The 19,962-nt window shown below is 49.3% G+C and overlaps 2 protein-coding genes across 2 annotated transcripts; both read left to right on the top strand.

The window, feature by feature from the left end:
* Positions 1-1,499: 1,499 nt before the first annotated feature.
* On the top strand, positions 1,500-4,641 carry ENH_00011100 (hypothetical protein, conserved; the record flags this gene model as incomplete). Its single annotated transcript, XM_013578849.1, has 7 exons — positions 1,500-1,678; positions 1,971-2,405; positions 2,908-3,055; positions 3,284-3,383; positions 3,624-3,748; positions 4,069-4,305; positions 4,555-4,641. The coding sequence occupies 7 exons, from the start codon at positions 1,500-1,502 to the stop codon at positions 4,639-4,641; spliced, it is 1,311 nt and encodes a 436-aa protein (XP_013434303.1).
* Positions 4,642-7,157: 2,516 nt separating this feature from the next.
* Positions 7,158-19,827, top strand: ENH_00011090 (glutamyl-tRNA synthetase, putative; the record flags this gene model as incomplete). Its single annotated transcript, XM_013578848.1, has 18 exons — positions 7,158-7,673; positions 8,183-9,543; positions 9,877-10,177; positions 10,490-10,753; positions 11,062-11,284; positions 11,518-11,600; positions 11,841-11,990; positions 12,279-12,395; positions 15,140-16,038; positions 16,142-16,228; positions 16,396-16,480; positions 16,691-16,800; positions 17,028-17,324; positions 17,602-17,862; positions 17,991-18,084; positions 18,267-19,010; positions 19,287-19,464; positions 19,757-19,827. The coding sequence occupies 18 exons, from the start codon at positions 7,158-7,160 to the stop codon at positions 19,825-19,827; spliced, it is 5,841 nt and encodes a 1,946-aa protein (XP_013434302.1).
* Positions 19,828-19,962: the final 135 nt, after the last annotated feature.

Below are 19,962 nucleotides of genomic sequence, written 5' to 3'. Positions count from 1 at the left end.
GCAGAACAAATCATGCAAAGGGCTGAGACAAGACTGTGCGGAAGGCAAACAACGAAAATAGAGGCACTTCGTCGAAGTGTTTAAGCCTTAGGATCTGCTGCCCATGATTACGACTGAGGGTGCTTTGCGTGGTTCCAAAAGTGTTTGGGGCTTGTTAGAGAACTTCAAAAATTAATTTTTTGTTTTTGATTTTTCGTTTCACTTGTTCCAGGTGCACAAGTAGCGAGCCTACCCCTCACCAATATGAGGATGCTCTGACACACACACACATGCCCTCTACAATGGAAAATGATCAACGCAAATACTGGGCATTTGGATCACGTACTTACCCAAGTGTGCATGTATTCTTTGTTTGTGTGTTCGCTCGGTTTAGTGGAATAACCACCATGTGTTAGCGGAGTGTCTTCCGTGCTTCGGATGTTGACTGAAATAACTGAAGTATAATGGAAGCGCCCCTCGACTGAACTCCTGGTGACATTCGATGCATACTACGAGGCTCTAAGAAGATAAATGCGCATACAGCCAAACACGCTGCGTCTGCTGTCCAAATCGAACGAGAGTGGTCATCATGGTATGTGCTGTCATTGAATTCTTCGTGGAAACAACGGCCATTAGAATAATACGAGAAGAAATATGGGGTAGAAACAGGTTTCCAAGTCGGTAAAACCAAAGAAAGACCACAAAGCGAAGATATGAAGGAGAAAAGAAGAAGCGCTGAACGAATCGCTGTCGTGTTTCATGGTCAGACAGCCACAGACAACAGTCCGACAGTCGGGGGCCCCAAACATGCGCGAATTTGCGCAGTCATGGTTTTGGGGGAAATGCAGCCTGAACAAATATGTTAAAATTACCGTTCTTTTTTTTACGTTTTCTTTTCGATTAGTCCATTTGATCTGACTGATCGACTTAATGGAGCGCCGGCAGGCGCAGCAGCTTCAGGTTTCCGCATCACGGGGCCCCCCTTCCTTGTGAGTTTCTGACTCATTTTTCGACTTAAATGTTCCGATTTGCAACTTGATTTACTTGTTTTTGGACATTTGTTTTGCAAGGAGGAGCTGAGGCAGCGGGAAGGTGCTAAGCGGTGCCTACTCCGTTTCTGTCCGAATTGCGAACTCCTCTCATGCGGACTCTCCCACAAGACTAGTGCTGTGATGCCTTTTCTTTTCCCTTTCTTTTCCTGGATATTTCGACGTTTTTACCTGCGGGGTGACCGGAGGCCCCCTGGGCGTTTCCTGTCGCAGCTGCAGCTTTCCCTTCGTAGCCTGTACGCCCCGCGGTTCATTTTTCAGACCGCCCCCGTTTTCGTTTGTCTCCCTTTTGCGCGCACGGCCATATATAAGTCTTTGCAGAGCAAACGCCGCTCCAAGTCTTGACTAGGGTCTTCTTGCTAGCTGCACTTATGGATTGCGCTTCTGCCTTTAGACCAGACGGAATCAGAAGCGCCAGCAAAATCACAAATCAGCCTCTCAGTGTTTTACACTGCCACGCCAGCCGTCAAAATGTCGGTAAAGCCAGATATAGCCCCCGATACCCGGACTGTTGCCCCCGGCAACTCAAGAAGGACTCCTGCTGAGCCTTACGCCGATGCCTCAGACGACGAGGAGTTTTGTGAGATGGTGGCGCTGTCACCGACAGGCCGATGCGCCACCATGTGTATTTTCGGGTGCATATCTATCATGTAAGGCAAAGCAGTGCTGCCTTTGTCTATTATTCCCCCATCTTCCCCCTTGTTTGCTTTGTGGCATCCCCTCGCTCTCTCTGCTTCGCCTCCTGCTTCAACTTCTTCGCTTTCGCTGCTACTGCTGCTGCATCTCATCTGCACCTGCCTTTGTAGAGCAAATTTTCCACCTTTCACTTTCATCCTGCTTTGTTCTGTGTTTTCTTTTTCGTGTTTTCCCGTTCATCTTTGGTGCTCTTTTTCTGAGTAGTGTTGTGTGTTTGTTCTGCTTCTTTCAAACTGGCTTGTTCAGGGGCTGCCGTTCCTCCGTTGTGCGTCGTTTGTCTTTCTATCCCCCCTTCCCCGCTGGCTATTCATTGCAGGGGGACCAGTTGTACATCCAGGAAGTGTTTAATGCGGCAACAGCAGGCCGTGGGTTCCGTGGTACTGCTCCAGCAGAGCAGCAGCAGCAGCGGCCGCCTCCCCGCGAGGGGCAAGAGAGCATACAGCAGCTGCTGGAACACAACCGGCTGCCTGAGAGGGTTCAGGTCTGCCACATCCGGCGCGGGAAGAAGCATCAGCTTGCTGCGGTGCTGCTGTGGTCGACTGCTGGAGTGCCGCCAGAATATGCGCAAGAAAGCAAGGCAAAGGAATATGCGCTCACGAATCGTTTCTTGATCGTTTTTTCACATGGTAACAGTACCGATATAGGACACATGTTTGGCCTGCACTACAGGATGTGCTTCAGGTGAGATGAGCGTAAATCCAAAGCCCCAAACCCTATAGCATAGACTTCACTGGTTCGAAGCAGTGATTTTGATGATGCTGGTATTTTTGGAAAACACCAGCGGGTTTGCTGCGGGCTGAGTAAACAAGAAACCTCACGTCGCGAGCGGTTGACTCTAATTCACTAATCCTACGCGTTCATAAGCAGTAAACCGCCAAACTTGAACAGCTGACCGTAGGCGAGGTCTGACAAAGGCAGACTGCATGGCACGAACTATAATTGGAAGCTACAAAGCCTATTTGCTAGTCTGAAGGCCCCAAAATTTAAAGCGCAGGCTTTAGTTTCTTGCGCTTCGGTGGTCTTGTGCTGCGATGGAGAGCGCATCGGCCGGTGTGTCATTTCAGCGACAAGTTGGTTGAATGAATATGATTACTGGGCTTCTTTGGTCAGTGTGTAAGTGAAAGATGAACTTGGCTGTATAATTCTATGCAAAGTTTGTTGTGTGTACTTGTTTTACATGCAGATGCCAGGTAAATGTACTGGCTTACGACTACTCGGGCTACGGGTGGAGCGACGGCAAAGCGACTGAAGCTGCTCTCTACAAAGACATAAAGGCAGTCTACTCGTTTGCTGTTAAGGAACTAAATGTGCCGCCGAAGAATATCATTCTTGTAAACTCTTTAACCTAAACCTAGCCATAGGCGCTGAGCCGAGCAGAGCTCATAAGCACTAAATGCACCGGAAAGAACACGAGAATTAGGGGCTGCTGAGCACATAGCCCTTTAGAAGAGGACACTTTTGGTGAACGAAACCGTTTAAGTATGTTTCTCGGGTGGTAATGTTGCTCGGTGAATGCATGCACGGTACATTTGTTGTATTTTGTGTGTCTGTTCAACCAGTATGGGCACAGCGTTGGCTCTGGGCCGTGTTGCGACTTCGTGGCGAAGAGAAAGCAGAAGGGGCTGGGGGGAGTTATTCTTCACTCGTCAATAGCTTCAGGTAACAGTAAACACAAGGATTGTGGTGTATGATTCAGAGCTGAGGGTCTAGGATTTAGGGATTTAGGTTTATGCTAAGGAGTACTGCTTAGCGCACGCAACCCATAGCTAAGGGCTCGTATTTTTGGGTTCATGCTCCCAACCTTAGGTCTTAAAGATTATGCTTAAGGATACCGTTGTACAACTCTTTGCGTCGGGCTCTGGAATTTAGATAGGGCTAACGGCTTGATGTTTTGTATAGGTCTGCGTCTCTTCATTCACAACATCGAGAAGGCCCCTTGGTTCGACGCATTCCAAAATGCAGAGAAACTGAAGAAGGTTTACGACGTGCCCATGCTGCTCATTCATGGTCGATTAGACAGACAGGTCAGTTCAACAGCGGCAGATCCAGCGGCAGAACTAGCAGCAGCAGCAGCAGCAGGCATTGCTGCAGTTTTAGCCTGCTGCTGCTGCATCTGCGGCAAAAACAGAAGCAAGAATGCCACTTTGAACTGCTGCCGCTACAGCGGCATCAAAACGTACACCTTTTGTAACTTCCCGTTGTTGCTGCTATCTGATCTCTAAGGGACCACGGTGCCCCAAGCGGCACCCTGCCCACAAGCATCCTTCCCAAATGGCTTCACTTTTTGCTTTCATAGTTCTAATTCACTAATTTATGGTCTTAATTGTAGTTGTTTTCGCTGCAGGTGCCGTTCTCTCATTCTTTGAAGCTAGAAGCAGCCTGCCGCGAGGCGGACGCGCGCTACGCCAACCTGCAGGAGAGTCCCCCCCACCGCTGCTTACTGAGAGCGCCCCTGCTTTCTTCCAAAGCAGATGGTTCCCCCAAGGGACCCCCAAAGAGAGACAAAGAGATGCAGAAAAACCGCGTGCAGACATGGTGGATACCTAACGCGGACCACAACGACGTTGAACACAGAACAGGGGTAAGCAGCAAAACTAAAAAACGTAAACTGTAGACCCTTGAAACGTAACAAGAAGCCCGAAGGCGACTGTACAGAATTGAGACCGTAGTGATCGCTGTTTGGGTGTGGGCGGAGTCATTGGAATTGCGGGTCACGCCGACTTCCAGATTGCGTCTTTCAGTTAAAGGTCGAGAGCTTTGTACCTAGGAATTTCTGTTAGAGCTTCGCTGTAGGGCTTTCGGCTAAGCGTTTCGGGCTGTGGCTGCTCAGGACGAGTACTACCAGCGTATTTCTGCCTTTCTCAAGTTCTGCTCTAAGTGGAATGAGCAGGAGCCAGCAACACCGCCAAACGCTTAGTTCAATGGAGCGTCGGCTTTGGGGTTAGGCGTTCAGGTTTTACGTTTTAGAGTTTATGATTTAGGTCTTTGACGGCAGCACTTGCTTTTTTTCACAGTTGTACGCTGCTGCCCTTTTGTTCTTTTCCTTCGGAGAATTTCTGTTCCTAGAAATAAAAGACTGCTTTTATTTCATGTACCAAGGTGGGCGCTCACCTCAAAACACGGTGTATGTACACTGCAGCAGCCTTGTATTGGGGAGGCTGCACTAACATGGTGCAGGCTCTGACCCACAGCCCTGCGACTACACATACGCCAACCAAGGCCCCTACGTGGAACAGTGCAGTGTAGCTTTGTTTCCGTGTATAGGGGCTTCTTTATGCATGCGGCGACTGCAATCTGTGCGGAGCAGTCACCGCACAGGTCGCAGCGAATTCGCGCAGGGCGTTTTCCTTTCCGCTTTGGAGCGCTGGAGGCCTGAACTGAGGCGCTCCGGAGCCTCTGGTATGGGAAGAGGACAGAGGTAGACCGAAACTAATTTTCAAGAAATTTGCTGACTTAAGCCGCATGTTACTGACCATATCGTATGCGATAATTTATCGGTTCACTCCGAGCGCTGCATGTTTCTGTGGAGCGCATGGTGTACTGCGGTGTCACTCCACTGCGGTAGGAGGCCAAATCTAGCAAGTCAACTTGCACCTGAATTTTTTGTGGAAATTCATACTGAGCCACTAGTTGCTCTTCATGTAGTGGAACGTAAGTAGCCCCCAGCTGCTTCTCGTAGACCAGGGAAGAGGTAGGCATCTGAGCCCCACCTCTGGAATCCGTCGGAGTCCGCAAACACCATGCTGTTGGTGAAACTGAGAATACTGCTGTTTCCGACTAGCAGTGCCTCCCACTGGCAAAAGGACTTAATTGACATTCGAACGGCCTTTTAACCCACAGATCCCTCCTTGCGGGCTAGCGGGAGTGAGGGTGGGGTCACTTATATGCCTAATGTGGTTTAGTGCGGGCGCTCCCTTAAAAGGACGAAGACTCAACAAGACTAAGAGACCAGTAACGGGCAATTTTCAACATTATGTGCTGCTTAACACGGCTCCCCGCGATATCTACGATGGTCCTTAACTTGAAGCAACACCACTACCTCTAACGAGGTAATCGAATACACCTTAAGCCTGAATTCCGATGCGAATGTGAAAGAGCGAAGCGCAAAGTTATCAAGCGAATCAAAGCAAGCTTGACAGACACAGAGCGAAAACAAAAGGTCAATACAGGACAGCAAAAGGGAAGATATGTGATGCAGAGTAAGCCTCTCTCCACTTCGGCAAAAGTGGCTACCAGCCTGTCTTCCACAGCAACATAATAAAATGGTAACTAGTGCCTGCAGTTGCTCTCGCAGGCGTTTTGGGTGTTGGCTATGGTCACTAAAGCGCTGATAAGGGAATTCCATGTAAAGAGAAGCCGTCTGAGACCACAAGTTACGCTAAACAAAGAGCGTAACAAGTCCCTGTGGCACACCGGCCCACAGGCCAGCTGGCGCAGCTCTCCCTGGCTTTCGTCCATCAACTTAGAGTTACATATCAAGTCGAAACTCAGTGTCAGCGCCACAAAAATTACGCCAAAGTTTTTTCGCGGAGCACTGCAACTCAAGCAGAAGAATATTACAGTTCAAGGTGCCCTTAGCGCGAAAGTTAGACGAATGGATCAACAACTAGTTAATAGAGGCTGCCTTCTGCGTTTCAAAAATCTTTCTCACATAAAAATTGCACACGAGGCTTGAAAAACACGTTTGTATAACTCCTGGTGGCTCTACCGCTGCATCCATTTCTGTCGATGCTTGCGCCTGTTTAAGGCAGAAGTAGGGTGTCGTTCATGAACTTAAACGCCTGTGCACTTCTGTACTCATATTCGTAAGTCCTAAGGGGCACGCGAGATGTTCTATCAAAGAGCAATGGATAAGAAGGCTAGCCCGGGGTGCCGCGCGTTTTTTTGTAACCTTACATAATTGGCTGTGGCACGAACCACGGCCTCTCTCGGGCTAATCTCTCTGCTGTATCTTAGGAGATGCTTGAAATTTTTTTTTTAAAATTGGCATTTAACTGTGTCACTTGATTTGAATGGGTTTTAAACTAATGTTCTGCATTTCAATATCTGTGACACGCTGCATGCAGCCCCGTCCCATCAGGTTCGAGTTATCTGGACTACGATCTATATATTTTTGCCTATCTTCTATCACCCGAATTACGGGCACTTCATGGATTTGAATTTCCTGGCCAGAAGGTTCAGGTGTTTGAACACCCCACGCCTGCCCAGTGCAGCGGAAGGCCTCATCGATTCCCCACACGCCTATGGTTAGTTGTTTTCCTTTCTCTTCCGCTGAAATTACAATTCAGTTTCGCTTTGTTTGTTTACACTGGCCTAGGCTAAAAGAAACAGTGCTAAAGCTTCACCTCCTTCTCTAGCGCGCTCCTCCCTCCCCACTGCTCCGAATGACGGTTTAGGGCTAAGGGCTTTCGATTCAGGGCTTAAGGCTCGAAAATGTTTAATTACAAGTTTAGCAACCTGCTGGGCGCTCCCTTCAGCTGCAGCCAGGCCCAGCTGGCATTCGACCGCAAGGGCGCGTCCCTCTTCGTCCCCAGCAGCAACCGCGTTTGCCGTTATACGCTAGATGCGACTCCTAACCCTGCCACCAGCAGCAGCAGCGTCGGCAGCAAAAGGGCTTTCGATTTATCTGTTCCCGCCGAAAATGACGGCGAAACTAGCAGCAGCAGCGGCAGCAGCAGCGCGGTCCACACCTACCCGTTTGAGGGTTTAGTAGACATCATGCACTTCTGCATTCGGTCGGACAGCCAGCTAGCCATCAGTATTGACGTGCATGGGCAAGGGTTGGTAATAAATCTGGCCAAGGGGAATGTTCTTAATCGTATCCGATTTAAAAGCAACACAACTAGTAAAATTAGGTGGCAGCAGCAAAAACAGCAGCACTTGGTTACTGCTGCTGCCTTCTCGCCTGACGATGCTCTCTTCGCCGTTGCCTGCGGAAGAAGCATCCAGGTAAATGCAGAGCTGATCGAGCTGATGCCATTTTTGTCCCTGTTTCGGTGCTTCATTTATGTTTATCCTTTAGCGAGTCTCTTTGTCTGTATCTTTCTGTCTCTTCATTCCCTTTAGGCCTGTTTCTGCCGCTCCAGTGCTACATCTGATTTTTATCTCAGTATTTCTTTAGTATCCGCTTTCGTCTTCGTCCTTATCCTGGCATTTTACTGTCTCAGTCCTGTATAATCCGTTTTCTTCTTCCATATCCTGCCATTTTGCTGTCCCAGTCCTGTCCCCTTCTGTCAGTTTCTCTCCTCACATCTCTTTCTTCCCAAGCCATTTTCTTTTCTTTGTACAATACCCTTCTCTCTGGAAATCTATGTTTTTATACTTCTTCATCTCTCTGCTTTCCGCCGCTTTTGGTCCGCCCCATGTGTTTAGTTTGTCTCATTTTATTTTTCTGCCTGCTGGCCTCTCGCCTATTTCCTGACTCTCTTTTCTTTCTTGTCTTTGGGCTGTACGTACAGCTCTGGCACTCTCCCAGTGCCGACACGAACTACCAGCTGCACCTACTGACATCGTTCACTTTACACCAACAACTCATTACTTGTCTCTCCTGGAGCCCTGATTCTCTTCACCTTGTTTCGGGGTCCCAAGACTGCACAGTTAGGCTATGGCGAGCTCGCGGTAAATGGGGCGGACAAACATCTGCAGCTGCAGCTGCAGCAGCAGCAACCGCTGCAGCAGCAGGGACAGAAGAGGCAGCAGCAGCAGCGGGAGATGCTGCTTTCATTCCTTCTGCATTCCTATCTCACCGTCACGAATTGAAGTTCGTTTGTTTCTCCTCATGTCTTACGCGTATTTATTCTGTCAACAGAGAGGGCTGCATCATTACCTGGGTATGGCGTTCATTGGAAGAGGCTCAAGAAGAAACTGAAGCAAATGCAGAATATGAAAAGGATTTCAAGTTAAAAAACGCAGCTCGTCCAATCAACCCAGATTACTTCAATCAACGCCGCGAGCGAGAGAAGCAGGAGGCCTCACAGTCGAAAGCAAAAGCAAAAGTGAAAGAAAAAGAAGCAAGCGGAGAAGCGAGCACGCCCACAGTTGCTGACTCCGTGGAATTCTACCACCTCATTGATTACACCAAGGGCTTGTGGAAGATGGAACAAAAGGCCTACTGCAATCAACAGCCAGGGCAGAAGGTTTCCCGCGCTGCCACAAACCTATCCCCGTACTACAGGTACACGGGGCCCCCCTCGGGCCGCCCCGTGAACTCCCAGGAGGGCCTGCGAGGGGCCCACGCCCCACCCCAGTACCTTCTGATTGGGTTTACGGGAGGTGTCTTTCAGCTGTATACTTTGCCTGACTTGGGAGCTGTTGTTAAGCTGTCATTTGGGGTCAGCTCGTTAGACAGCGTGTGCCTGTCTTACGACGGGGAGTGGGTAGCAGCAGCTGCTGCAGAAAGCAGCACTTTACTTGTCTGGGAGTGGAGGAGCGAAACATTCGTTTTGAAGCAGCAGAGCCATCAACAAGGCATGCTATGCTTGGCGTTTTCTCCTGCAGCTGATGCTGCAGCAGCTGGCAGCCACAGAATAGGGTCCCGCACGGGCCAGGGGCTTTCCTCAGGGGCGTCAGTGGGAGCTTCGGGGGGCTCTGCAGGGACTTCTTTGGGCCTGGGCTCCAGCCCGGGACTGTTGGCTACTGGCAGTAGTGACGGCAGGGTTAAGGTTTGGGACGGCGAGAGGGGTTTCTGCCTCTGCACATTTGCTGCTCACGCTGCAGCTGTTACAGATATATGCTTTTCTCCTTCTGGTAATTTGCTTTTCTCAGCGTCGCTAGATGGCACAGTGCAGGGAATGGACCTTCTCAGGCTCAAACCCTTCAGGTACATACCATGTCCTAAAGCTGTAGCTGCAAAACCTGGCCCAAATTTCCCAACTGACAAGTGATAAGCTGTGGAAATCGACTGAGGCTCTGCAGAGGCCTGTTTTCCAAGTAGACTCAATTAAATGCGTCTATGTATGTGTTTTGTATCATTGTGTATATTACGTGCGTATTGTATGTGTGCATATGCATGTAGATGCTTGTAGACATGCGGGTCTCCTCGTGCACGCACTCCATACAGAGGAATGTGCGTTTACCGCATCCAGCTGTATGTCCACCGTTTTTGAAATCAATGTATATAGGCGCTGGTCCGTCTGTGCATCTATTTTTTCAGGGTGTACACTGCTCGTAGCGCAGCTGCTGCAACAATGGGCTTTGCGGGTCCAGGAGGGTCCCCTGGGAGCTACTTGGACAGCAGCGTACAGTTCACTTCTGTGGCTGTCGACAGTGGGGGAGAGTTGGTGGTGGCAGGGGCTCAAGGTAGCTGTTATTCAGTCTTCGTTTGGAGTGTACGCACAGCTAAGCTACTCGAGGAACTGCAGGGCCACGAGGCGCCTGTCGTAGCTCTCGCTTTCCATCCCCACCCGGACAGACAGGGGATTTTAGCATCAGGCAGTTGGGACAAATCGGTTAAGGTGAGGTATAATAGCTACTGAGAAGCAGAATAGACTAATATCTACACGAACGTGTGTATGCACATACGTATTTGCCTGTATGCATTCATATTTACATATGCGTTTATATCTATATCTGTAGATGCGCATGTACATAGTAATGCATATAGTTGTGTGTTTACGTGTGTGTATGCGTACCTGTATCACTATTCCGCTTATGCACAACTGTTAATTTGTGCTAATTCGCACCTGTTGTCTTGGCATAACATTTACTGGCTAGTCCTGGGTGTATAAGGTCCAGGGAAAGGTTTGGAGTTGCGGATTCTTGTGCAGCTGTGGGACATCTTGGGACGCCGCAGCCGTGGGGGAGCCCCTGAAACCATCCAGCAACCGGGCACAGTACTGTGCCTGGCTTTCGACCCACACGGTCGGGGTTTGCTCGCTGTGGGAGGCGACGGGGGCCGTGTCTGCCTTTTTGACTCATTTTTAGGAGCAGATGGGCCGATCAGCACGATTGAATGCCTACGAGATATACAGGGAGGGAGGAAGATTACAGACAGAGTTGCGAAGAACGCATGGGCAACGAAAGAGAAGAAGGTAAGGCCAAAGACTACAGCCAAACCTTAAGCCCTTTTATCAAAGTCAGTCCGAATTTGAGGGATTGAAAACAACAGGATACTTGTGGGAGCACTTTAGAATTCTTATCGGCTTGGGTTGCGGCCAGGGTTGATAAAGCATTACGGCCTAGATTTTAGGCTTGTAGATCAATTTACCGTGCCCCCCTGTTTTTTTTTTCTGGGCACATTTGCCTTGTTTTAGACACGCCGATGTATACCTACTTACTTTCCTCTTTTTCTCTCGCGACTATCTTCCTCAGACTGCTGATACCGCTGTTTTGCATGCAGCGCGTGATGGGTTTGGTGGCCGGCTTGGACTTGAACTGCGCCGTTACATCTTTGTCATTTTCTTCTTCTGGTTCTATGCTGCTAATTGCAAGTAAACAAACAAACAAAGTTTTTCTCTACCAAGTTGCTGGAGGGTCTCTCCTTTCCGTTTTTGTTTTGACGAATAATAGACTACTAGATGGAATACGAAGGGAACTCAACTCCAAATTTATAGCTGACGATGGTAAGTAGGCAGAAAAACCGAACCCTAAGCCATTGTGATTCGTACTTTGTAGATGCCTTGAAGAGTATCTTCTTGCGGCTAAGCCGGATTCCGGACACTGCGAAGTTGTAAACGCATCGGTAGCTCTTTGGCCGCCTGAGATGCACGTGAATCATAATACAGGACTTAGCATTACATGCTGAGGGTTGAAGATGTAGGGTCTACGGTCAAGGACTGAACGCCCTTTTTTATAGGCACTCCAATCCAGGAGTACGACCTGTCGGACATTGATGACGACTTCATTGAGGGAGAAAGAGAACGAAAAAGAATCCGTAATGTGAGCCTTTTCAAGCATCTCCGCACGCCTTATCCGTGCAGCCCTAATCCCTAATAATGGCAGTTGGCGGGGCTTCGCGTTCACTCTCCGTCCCCGCGGCTTTTTGCTGTTGTTCGATACGTTTGCTTTGTTGGCAAGTACTGTTCCTTTTTAACCTCCATTCGTTCTTCCCTCCTTGTATTGGTTACGAAGCGTCGACTATCCGTTTATGGACTATTTTTTTGTTTGTTTGCATTGCAGCACCGCTCCTTGCCTGGGGTCATGAGCGGGGAGCTGGCGTCTAAGAACGCCTACCTTTTTAACGTCAATTTTGTTGGCTTTTCATCTGACAGCAGAGCCTTTGCCGTCGCTACGTCCCATGGGCTCTATATCTACAGCATAGATTTATTTGTGGGTGGAATCTTTGTTATCCCTGCTTGCTGTGTTCTGGTTATGTGTCTACGCTTTTTTAATTCTGGCTTTCCTTTCGACTCGTTTTTTGCCTACCACTTCTTGTGCTGTCTTCTGCCTCGTGCGTTTTGCTTTGCTTTATTTCCTGACAGCTATTTATTCCCTCGTCCTGCTCATCTATCTCTGCCCCTTGTGGCCTTATCAGCAGTGTTTCTGTCTTCCCACGACTTTTCATATGCATTTAGTAGCTATCTAGTGAAAGTAATAACCCTTGTTTTCTGTTAATAGGGTGGGATTCTGGGCAACTACGGCGTAACAGAGACCGGCATGTCTCTCCCGTTCCTGACAAAAAACGTCACAACATCGAATATAGCGAAGGCTTTACATAATGAAGAATACGCCAAGGTGCATATAGACGTAAAGATTTGAGGGCTTCGGCTGTTTTTATTAGGGCTCCTCGCGCCTTAGGGATGTCCTCTTTTTCTTGTCTGTCCCTATCCTTTTGCCTTTATTCTGTTTGGAAGCACCTATGTGTGCCTTTCCCCTCCAGTTTCCGCCTGCGTCTTCTCTTTTTTATCTTCGTTGCCGTCTGTATCTCTGTTGATACATGCTTAGGTGCTCGGAAGCTACTACCTGCAGCTATTTACCTAACTTCCAACAGCATCTAGCTAGCGGCCTTGCTATGCAGAGGAACTTCAAGCTAGTTACGAATAGCCAGCACTAGCCTTAGCTAGCTGCACAACCTTCGTGTTTGTATGCACTGCCTATGCACTTCAGGCTTTCCTGTTGGCGCTGGTTGCCAACAACAGGCCGACGCTGCTATGTGTGTACGAGCACATTCCAGCTGCCTCAGTGCCTTTGGTGTGCAGCAGTCTGTCTGCAGCTTTATTGCCCTCTCTTCTTTTTTTCCTGCAAACTCTCTTGTCTACGGATGCTCGATTGGGCACAAGACATATTCAGTTCCATCTACTTTGGCTCAGTTGCGTGCTCAAGCTACACATGCACGTGTTCCAGGGTAAGTACACGCGAATAGCCAGCTGTCTACTCAGCAAGCGACGTTCACATAGGCCCGTAGCTAGCTGACTAACTAATCGCAATTAACTGCATGCTGTTATGACTGGAGGCTGCAAGAACTGGCTCCAGGTTGCTATCTGGTGAGGAAGCCAGAGCTACGTAATTGTCCACCTGCATTTTCGGTAGACTGTGATGTGGAGACGAGGTGCTAAACGCTGTTGCGAGCGCTTCCTCATGAGTTCATGTAGAACAGTTTTGAGGACGCTGGGGATAGTTCAGGATATTTGGGGAAAAACTGTATGTACACTTTTGCATATATGCACGATTGTCAACATATCCTGCACCTATGTTAGGAACTTCTTAATCCTTGGACATTCACTCATGTGTGCATATATCCTTATGAGTAGACGTATACTTGGCTCTGATAACATTACCATAGCTGCTTTTTCTCTTTTTTTGTGCTCTAGGAGACCTGGGTAGGCAGTGGGGGAAAGCGAGTGTAGAAGGCGACGGCCATGGACAAAGCCAAAGTGCAAGAAGGGCTAATGCATTCTCGCGCCTGTCTAGTAATTCCAAAATACTGAATGATAGCTACTTTTCCCAGCCAAAGCCTGCGATAATGTCCTGTTGCCACAGCGGGCTCTGCCCCAAAACTTCTACATTGCCACAGCGGGCTCTGCCCCAAAACTTCTACACGTGAACCATACATGACCACATATCTATCATATGTATTAATTTTTTTGCCTGTGTTTGCGTGTATGCCAGGTCTAAACTTCGATTTGCGCACGCTTTTTCTGCTGCTGCTGCGTCAGGTGCAGCAGCAACACGCGAACCTCCACAGCACTTTTGCTTGTAACTTGGGGACCCTCTCCTTCCTCACCGCCGCAATGCGTAACGGCGAAAACAGCTCAACAGATAGCTTTGCATGCAGTGATTAGCCGTGCTTTAAGGAAAGACAAAGAAAAACAAACGCAAAGGAAAGAACCACAACTATTGATTCATGACGCAAGTAATGTGGATACATCAGGAATTCCAGTAGCAATGGAGAAGTGGGAGCCGAAGACTTGCTGTCAGCTATCACCTGGTTACCGAGACCTGGTGATGCGCATAGTTTGGCTATACAGCAAGCCATGGTGCTCTTGGAACCAGTATTGAGTGGCGTCTTCGCTAGCCAGCAAATAAACACTTCGAGAGCTGCGCTAACTATAGAGATCCTTGGTTCAGCTAAATTGAAGGAAACAGTTTCATCCAGTCAGCTGGTTAGTTCTTGTCAGGGGGCACTTTATGAAGTACCCTTTGGGACCATTAAGGTAAAGCGGGCGCAAGACAAGACGAATCAGGGAGTGGGGTCAAGGCTTAAAGAGACAGCCTACAGGATCTTGGGTCCACGAATACAGCCACACGACATAGAGTGTAGGTCTCGGTATGCGACGGCAGAAGCAGAGGAGCGGCCACTTGACGGCTTGCTGGGAAGTTGTATGGTTGTAATCTCTGCAGGCGCAGCTCTCGGTTTGAAAAGGCGAAGACCACCTATTTCTATACGAATATAATTACGATATTATGCAAAAGCATAGACACGTACGCCACTACGTAAGGCAGATGTGTAAGAGAGAGCAGCGTTACTGTGAGAAGAGAATTTCTCTCTGTGCGAACTAGCCGAAGTTGAGAAACCAAGTGTCGGGGCGAAAAATGCGTGGCACGTTTAGAAAGAAGCTGAAATGACAAAGGACTCCACGGACTTCGTGGAGCCAGCATGACACCAGGAGGGGCCTTCCCATGGGGTCTCTGCGGGCTTTGTATTCGAAGCCTGAGCTCGATCAACTGCACCTGGCCGTTGTTGCCAAGGCAACGCTATTTAGTGAAATCCGCATGCTTATTTCAACTCAAATTGGACAATAGTAAGATGAAGCCTGGCCGACTGGGTCAAAATCATCTCAGTGGCTCGTCTCATCGCACTGATTTGCTGGGGCCCCCAATGGGGCCCCTTGGCTAAAAGGTGTATAGGCACTCAGGAAATGAAAAAAGAAGTAAATTTTCTCCTTTTGATTTTTACAGCTATCATAAGTCTTGATTTCAGAGGCTTCGATGGCGAGTCACGAGCGCACGGGTTCCATCTACTCTCCGCGTCTTCCCAGGACGCGCTCACTAAAGCTCCCATTGGCACCAACTCAGGCGTCCTCTCTAGGGTCCCCTTCAGAACCTCACTAGGGGTCCCCAGAACGCAATTCGATGCGGCCTTTACTAGAGCCTTTAGTGGTTCTCCCCTGGGCCCTCGAGTAGGAGCCCTAGGATATGCCGCAGCGTCCGCTGCTCGGTATAATCGAGACACGCGCAGGAAATTTGTCTCTAGGGGAAAAGAGAAAGAAAAATCCATCACTTGCCAACCCAGCACTTGCCAGCCCGCCTACTGCCCTGTTGCTGATGGCCAAACGCTGCGTGCTGCGGCTGCAGCTGATCGGGCAGCAGCAGCGTTGACTGCTGCTGCAGCTGCTGCTGCAGAGGAAACGTCACTGTACAACGACAGCAACAAAAGCATCGATGACAATAGCAACAGCAGCAGCAGAGGAGGAGATCGCAGGAGGTCTATAGGCGCTGATAGCCCCGGCGCTGATGCCAACAGCAGCGTGAACGCGATGAACAGCAACAGCAGCAACAGCAAAACGGAAACCAGTACCATCAACAGCAGCAGCGCTTCGCCTGCCAGTGTAGCCCACTGTATATGCAGCGCAGCAGCAGCAGCGAAAAACACATCTGGCTCTCCCTCCGACAACGCCCTTGTCTTGCGTTTTGCCCCTAGTCCCACAGGGCGTTTGCATGTAGGGGGTGCCCGCACAGCTCTCTTCAATTTTGGTCTGTTAACAGACCATCGCAAGCATTTGTATGACTCTGAGGTGCCACCGGAGCCTCCGGGGGCCCCCGCCGATTCGCAGGCCTCCCCACGAGTCAAGAGAGATAGATTTATTTTAAGGATTGAAGACACAGACAGCAGCAGAAGCGACAAAAATATGGAAGCGGAAATAGTCAGAGATCTACGGTGAGAATTTACACATAATTAAGGCTGCCAAGAGAGCTTGGAGCCAAAAGTTTGGGGACGAGGGCCGCAGTCTCGTTGAGTATTTGGATTTCGGTTTCTACAGGTGGTTGGGCATAGAGTGGGACGAAGGACCAGATGTAGGGGGCCCCAAGGGCCCCTATCGTCAATCTGAAAGACAGGAAGTATATAGGTATTGTCTCAGGGCTCTAGGATTCAGGACCCGAAATTTAGGATTTAGTTGATAGAGCTCGGCGGCCTAAAAGCCAGTCGTCTGCGTCGTTCTATTGATGGGATGGGTGCGAGACCACTAGAAGACTTTATTGAATCTTTGCTGCTCGGATTGCTTTCGGTGTACAGACAGCAAGGCCGACGACTGCTGCAAAAAGGATTCCTGTATAGATGCTTCTGCAGCAAAGAGAAGCTGCTGCAACAGCGCCAAGAGGTTCACTAGCTGCCCTTCCCGTTGCTGATAATTCTGCCGTTGTTGCACATGCTGCTGTATCTGTCGCCGCTGCTGTTACTCTTGTGTTGTCTGCTGTTCCTCTTGTCGCTGCTGCTGCGGATGTCTTTTCCAGCAATTTTAGGTACAGCTTCAGCTTTTCGCCATAGAATTTCTATTGAATTGTTTGCGTTATAGTGCTATTGCGTTCAGTGTACGCGCCAGGGCCTTCCGCCTCGCTATGATGGGACATGTCGATCTTTGGACCCGCAAGAGGCGGAGAAACTCGTAGCGGACGGGAGGCCATTCACCCTTAGATTCAAGTAGCCTTGCTGTTGAAGCTGTTGCTGCTGCTGCTATAGCAGCTTGCATTGTCCTTTCTACAGCTGCAGCTGCTGACCCTGTTACTCTTGTTTCTTGCCAAAGTGGCGGCTACAGCTGATTGTGGCAGGTTTGACTTTCTCACATGCTGCTGCCTGATGTTGCTGTTGTGTGCTGCTGCTAGCGTAATGCGCTGCTGCTGAGCTGCGCTGTTATCGCTGTAATACAGGACCACGGCTGAGCCAGACAGGATAAGTTTCACAGACATCGTGAGAGGCTGCGTGACCTTATCAGTACAACAGACCACAGGGGACTTCGTTTGCTTCAGACCAGCCGCAGGGGTCTGCTCAAGAGCCCCAGTAAATTCAGCGAAACCGTCTTTGGAATTGTCAACACGGGCAGGAGATTCCACAGAAGAAGATCTATGGGGACCTCCCGTTTATAATTTTTGTGCTGCCGTTGATGACTGGCTGATGGGGGTTACGGTTGTCGTAAGAGGCGAAGAACACATTACGAACACAGTGGCGTGAGACAGTTTAACACAGCGGCGTGAGATAGATTAGCACAGTGGTGTGACACAGCTTAGGGGTTTCAGGTTTTGGGGCTCACAGTCCGTTTGCTAACGTGTAAATTCGAAAGGCTGCGACCTAAGCCGCGCGCAGGCTTGGCTAAAAAATGGAGCTTCTAGAAGATTCATGAGTTTGTAGCATTCACGTAATTCATAGTTCCGGGCTCACAGTCGTGGCCACTGCATATTTTGCATAAGGGTCCAATGGTATAGGTTTTTTTATTTGGGACTTCAGGCAACTGCTTGTGGGGCGGGCCTTGGGGGCCCCAACGCCTGTCTTCTGTCACCTTCCAATAATCAAGGCAAGGGAGGGAGGCAAAGTTAGTAAACGGAAACAGTTAAGAAATGCCAGTAGATGCAACGGCAGCGGCAACAATAGCAGAAACAGCGGTGGCAGTGACTACACCATCCGCGGGCTACGGCTGTGTGGGTATCATCCTGAGGCGATTGTTGAATTCTTGCGGGGTCACCACTCTACATGCATAGATCAGCAAAGGTGTGTATAGGTCCTTAGCATCAAGGCCCTAGCACAAGGCCTTAGTTTCCTCTTTGTGCGAGGTTCCTCTTGTTTCCCACAGTTATAAAAGCTTGGGATCTACTGTTTGGCGTGCGCGTGTGCACCAGGAAGAAGGCGTCTTGGATGAGTGCATTGGGAAGAAGTGCTTTCTTATTCGATGAAAATCATTTGGAATTTGCACACAAGAAGAAAATACAGAATGTATTCTATTGCCGCTGCTGCTGCCGTTGTCGTCGCCGCATTGTTGCTTTCTGCGTTACTGCTGCTAATTACTGTTGTGTCTGTTGTCGTTGTTGATACGGTATTTTGCCCCTACAAATAACTTCTTTTGACTACGACTAGTGCTGCTCATTCTAGGCTCAGCTTCTACGGTGTGAGTGCAGTTGATTGAAAGCCCCAACCAGGAGGATCTAGTACAATTCTTCCTAGACGTTCTCTCTGAGGCCTCAGGTGTCTGTTGGAACACCTCCACAAAATCGAGAGCAACAGCACAAACACCAGATGAAACAGCAGGAACTTTTCGGACTTGCGACTGCGGGAAACCTATCTCCTCAGTCCTGCATAGGACTAATCCTTTCCTGTTCGCTTTCATCTCCTTAGCTGCTCGTCTGCTCCTACCGCAACACAGGACTCCTGAAGACATTGCGCTTGCCCTCACTGACGCTCTCAGGGGCGGCAACCTAACTGTTATGGGATTCACGGCGGCCGGAGTTCCGTTGTTGGGACGTCCCGCGTGGGAGTCCCGTTCCCAGGTGTGTACTGCGGTGCCACACTTCCTTGATGTTGCAGCCGCAGTGGTCGCCTCTAGAGACCTTTTTTTGAAGCTATCCAAAGCAGAATCCGTAGCAGGAACTAAAACGCCACTAGAAACCTCGGCACAAACAGAAAAAGCAAAAGCAGGAGCAGTTGCTGCTGAATTGTGGAGAAATGCCAAAGGGGCTTCAAAAAAAATGGAAGAAACCGGCAAGATACACGCGCAGCAGCAGCAGCAGCCGATCTTGCTGCATCGGTTTGAGTCCTGGAAAGAGCAGGTGCAGACACAGCTGAATATTGGCAGGGCAAGCCTCTTGAAGCTCCTCAGGGTCGTACTAACTGGCAGAGATACGGGACCGCCAATAACCCAGCTGGTGAGGCATGATAAGCAAGTCCTTCCCCCCAGGTTTATCTTGCCACTTTTACCAGTCAATTATGGGATAAGTGGGTGTTGAGAGGGCAAGGCCGGGGTTATGTGAATACATGAGCAAGGAGTGTCGTTGAGTATAAGATTGCCGCCCCCTACTCCTTCGTTCCTGTGTCTTTACTCATTTACCGCTGTTCTATTGTGTCACCATCCACTTATTTACTTCCTTCGCATGATTATGGGTATAGAGTTACTCGTTCTGTCTTTGGGGCATGTTTTGCAGCTCCAACTACTAGACGCTGCAGAACTGGGGGGCCTTGCTGTGCATGCGAAGGGAACGGTGCTGGACAAAAAGGGGAACACGTGGACTCGCGTCTCAAGACACTGCGGGGTGTCTTGGCTGCAGAAACAAACCGTGAAAACTGTGGAGCAAAGACTGACAGAGCTGGCGATACTTCTTCGTGAGCATAGTCCGTTGAGCTATTGATTTTCGTTTTGCATGTACTTCATCATCTTCAACTGCTAGCCTCTTCGTTTGATTTTATGTACCTACGTACCGCAAAGTCCCCTATCGAGTATTTGCCCCTTAGTGTAATGACTGCGAATTGCCTATGTCACGCCATTAGCACCTGCCAATGCTACTTGTTATTCAAGCAGTTTCGATCCACAAATGTCCTACAAGTACTACAGACCGCTTTTGAAACCAGCATGTGCTTTCTGTGCATGGGCACTTCGGCCATGCTGCTCTTTCAGTTGGTGGCCTACTGATCGCGTACTTTTCTGTCCTATATGCAATACCGTGTGTGTTCCCAGCCCCTCACTAAAGGAGCTCGGCAACTATATATTTATCAGTTGCTTGTGCCTCTCCTGCATCTGTCCTATCCGTCTGTCCGAGCATCCAATTTCCACTATTCTGTTCTATCCGTGCCGGAACCTGTCCCTGCCTCTGTGTCTGCATT

The sequence above is a fragment of the Eimeria necatrix genome, genomic scaffold (assembly GCF_000499385.1).
Source record: "Eimeria necatrix Houghton genomic scaffold, Enh_scaff133, whole genome shotgun sequence".
Lineage (NCBI taxonomy): Eukaryota > Apicomplexa > Conoidasida > Eucoccidiorida > Eimeriidae > Eimeria > Eimeria necatrix.
The sequence above is the reverse complement of the archived record's forward strand: the minus strand, read 5'-3'. Positions and strand labels throughout refer to the sequence as shown.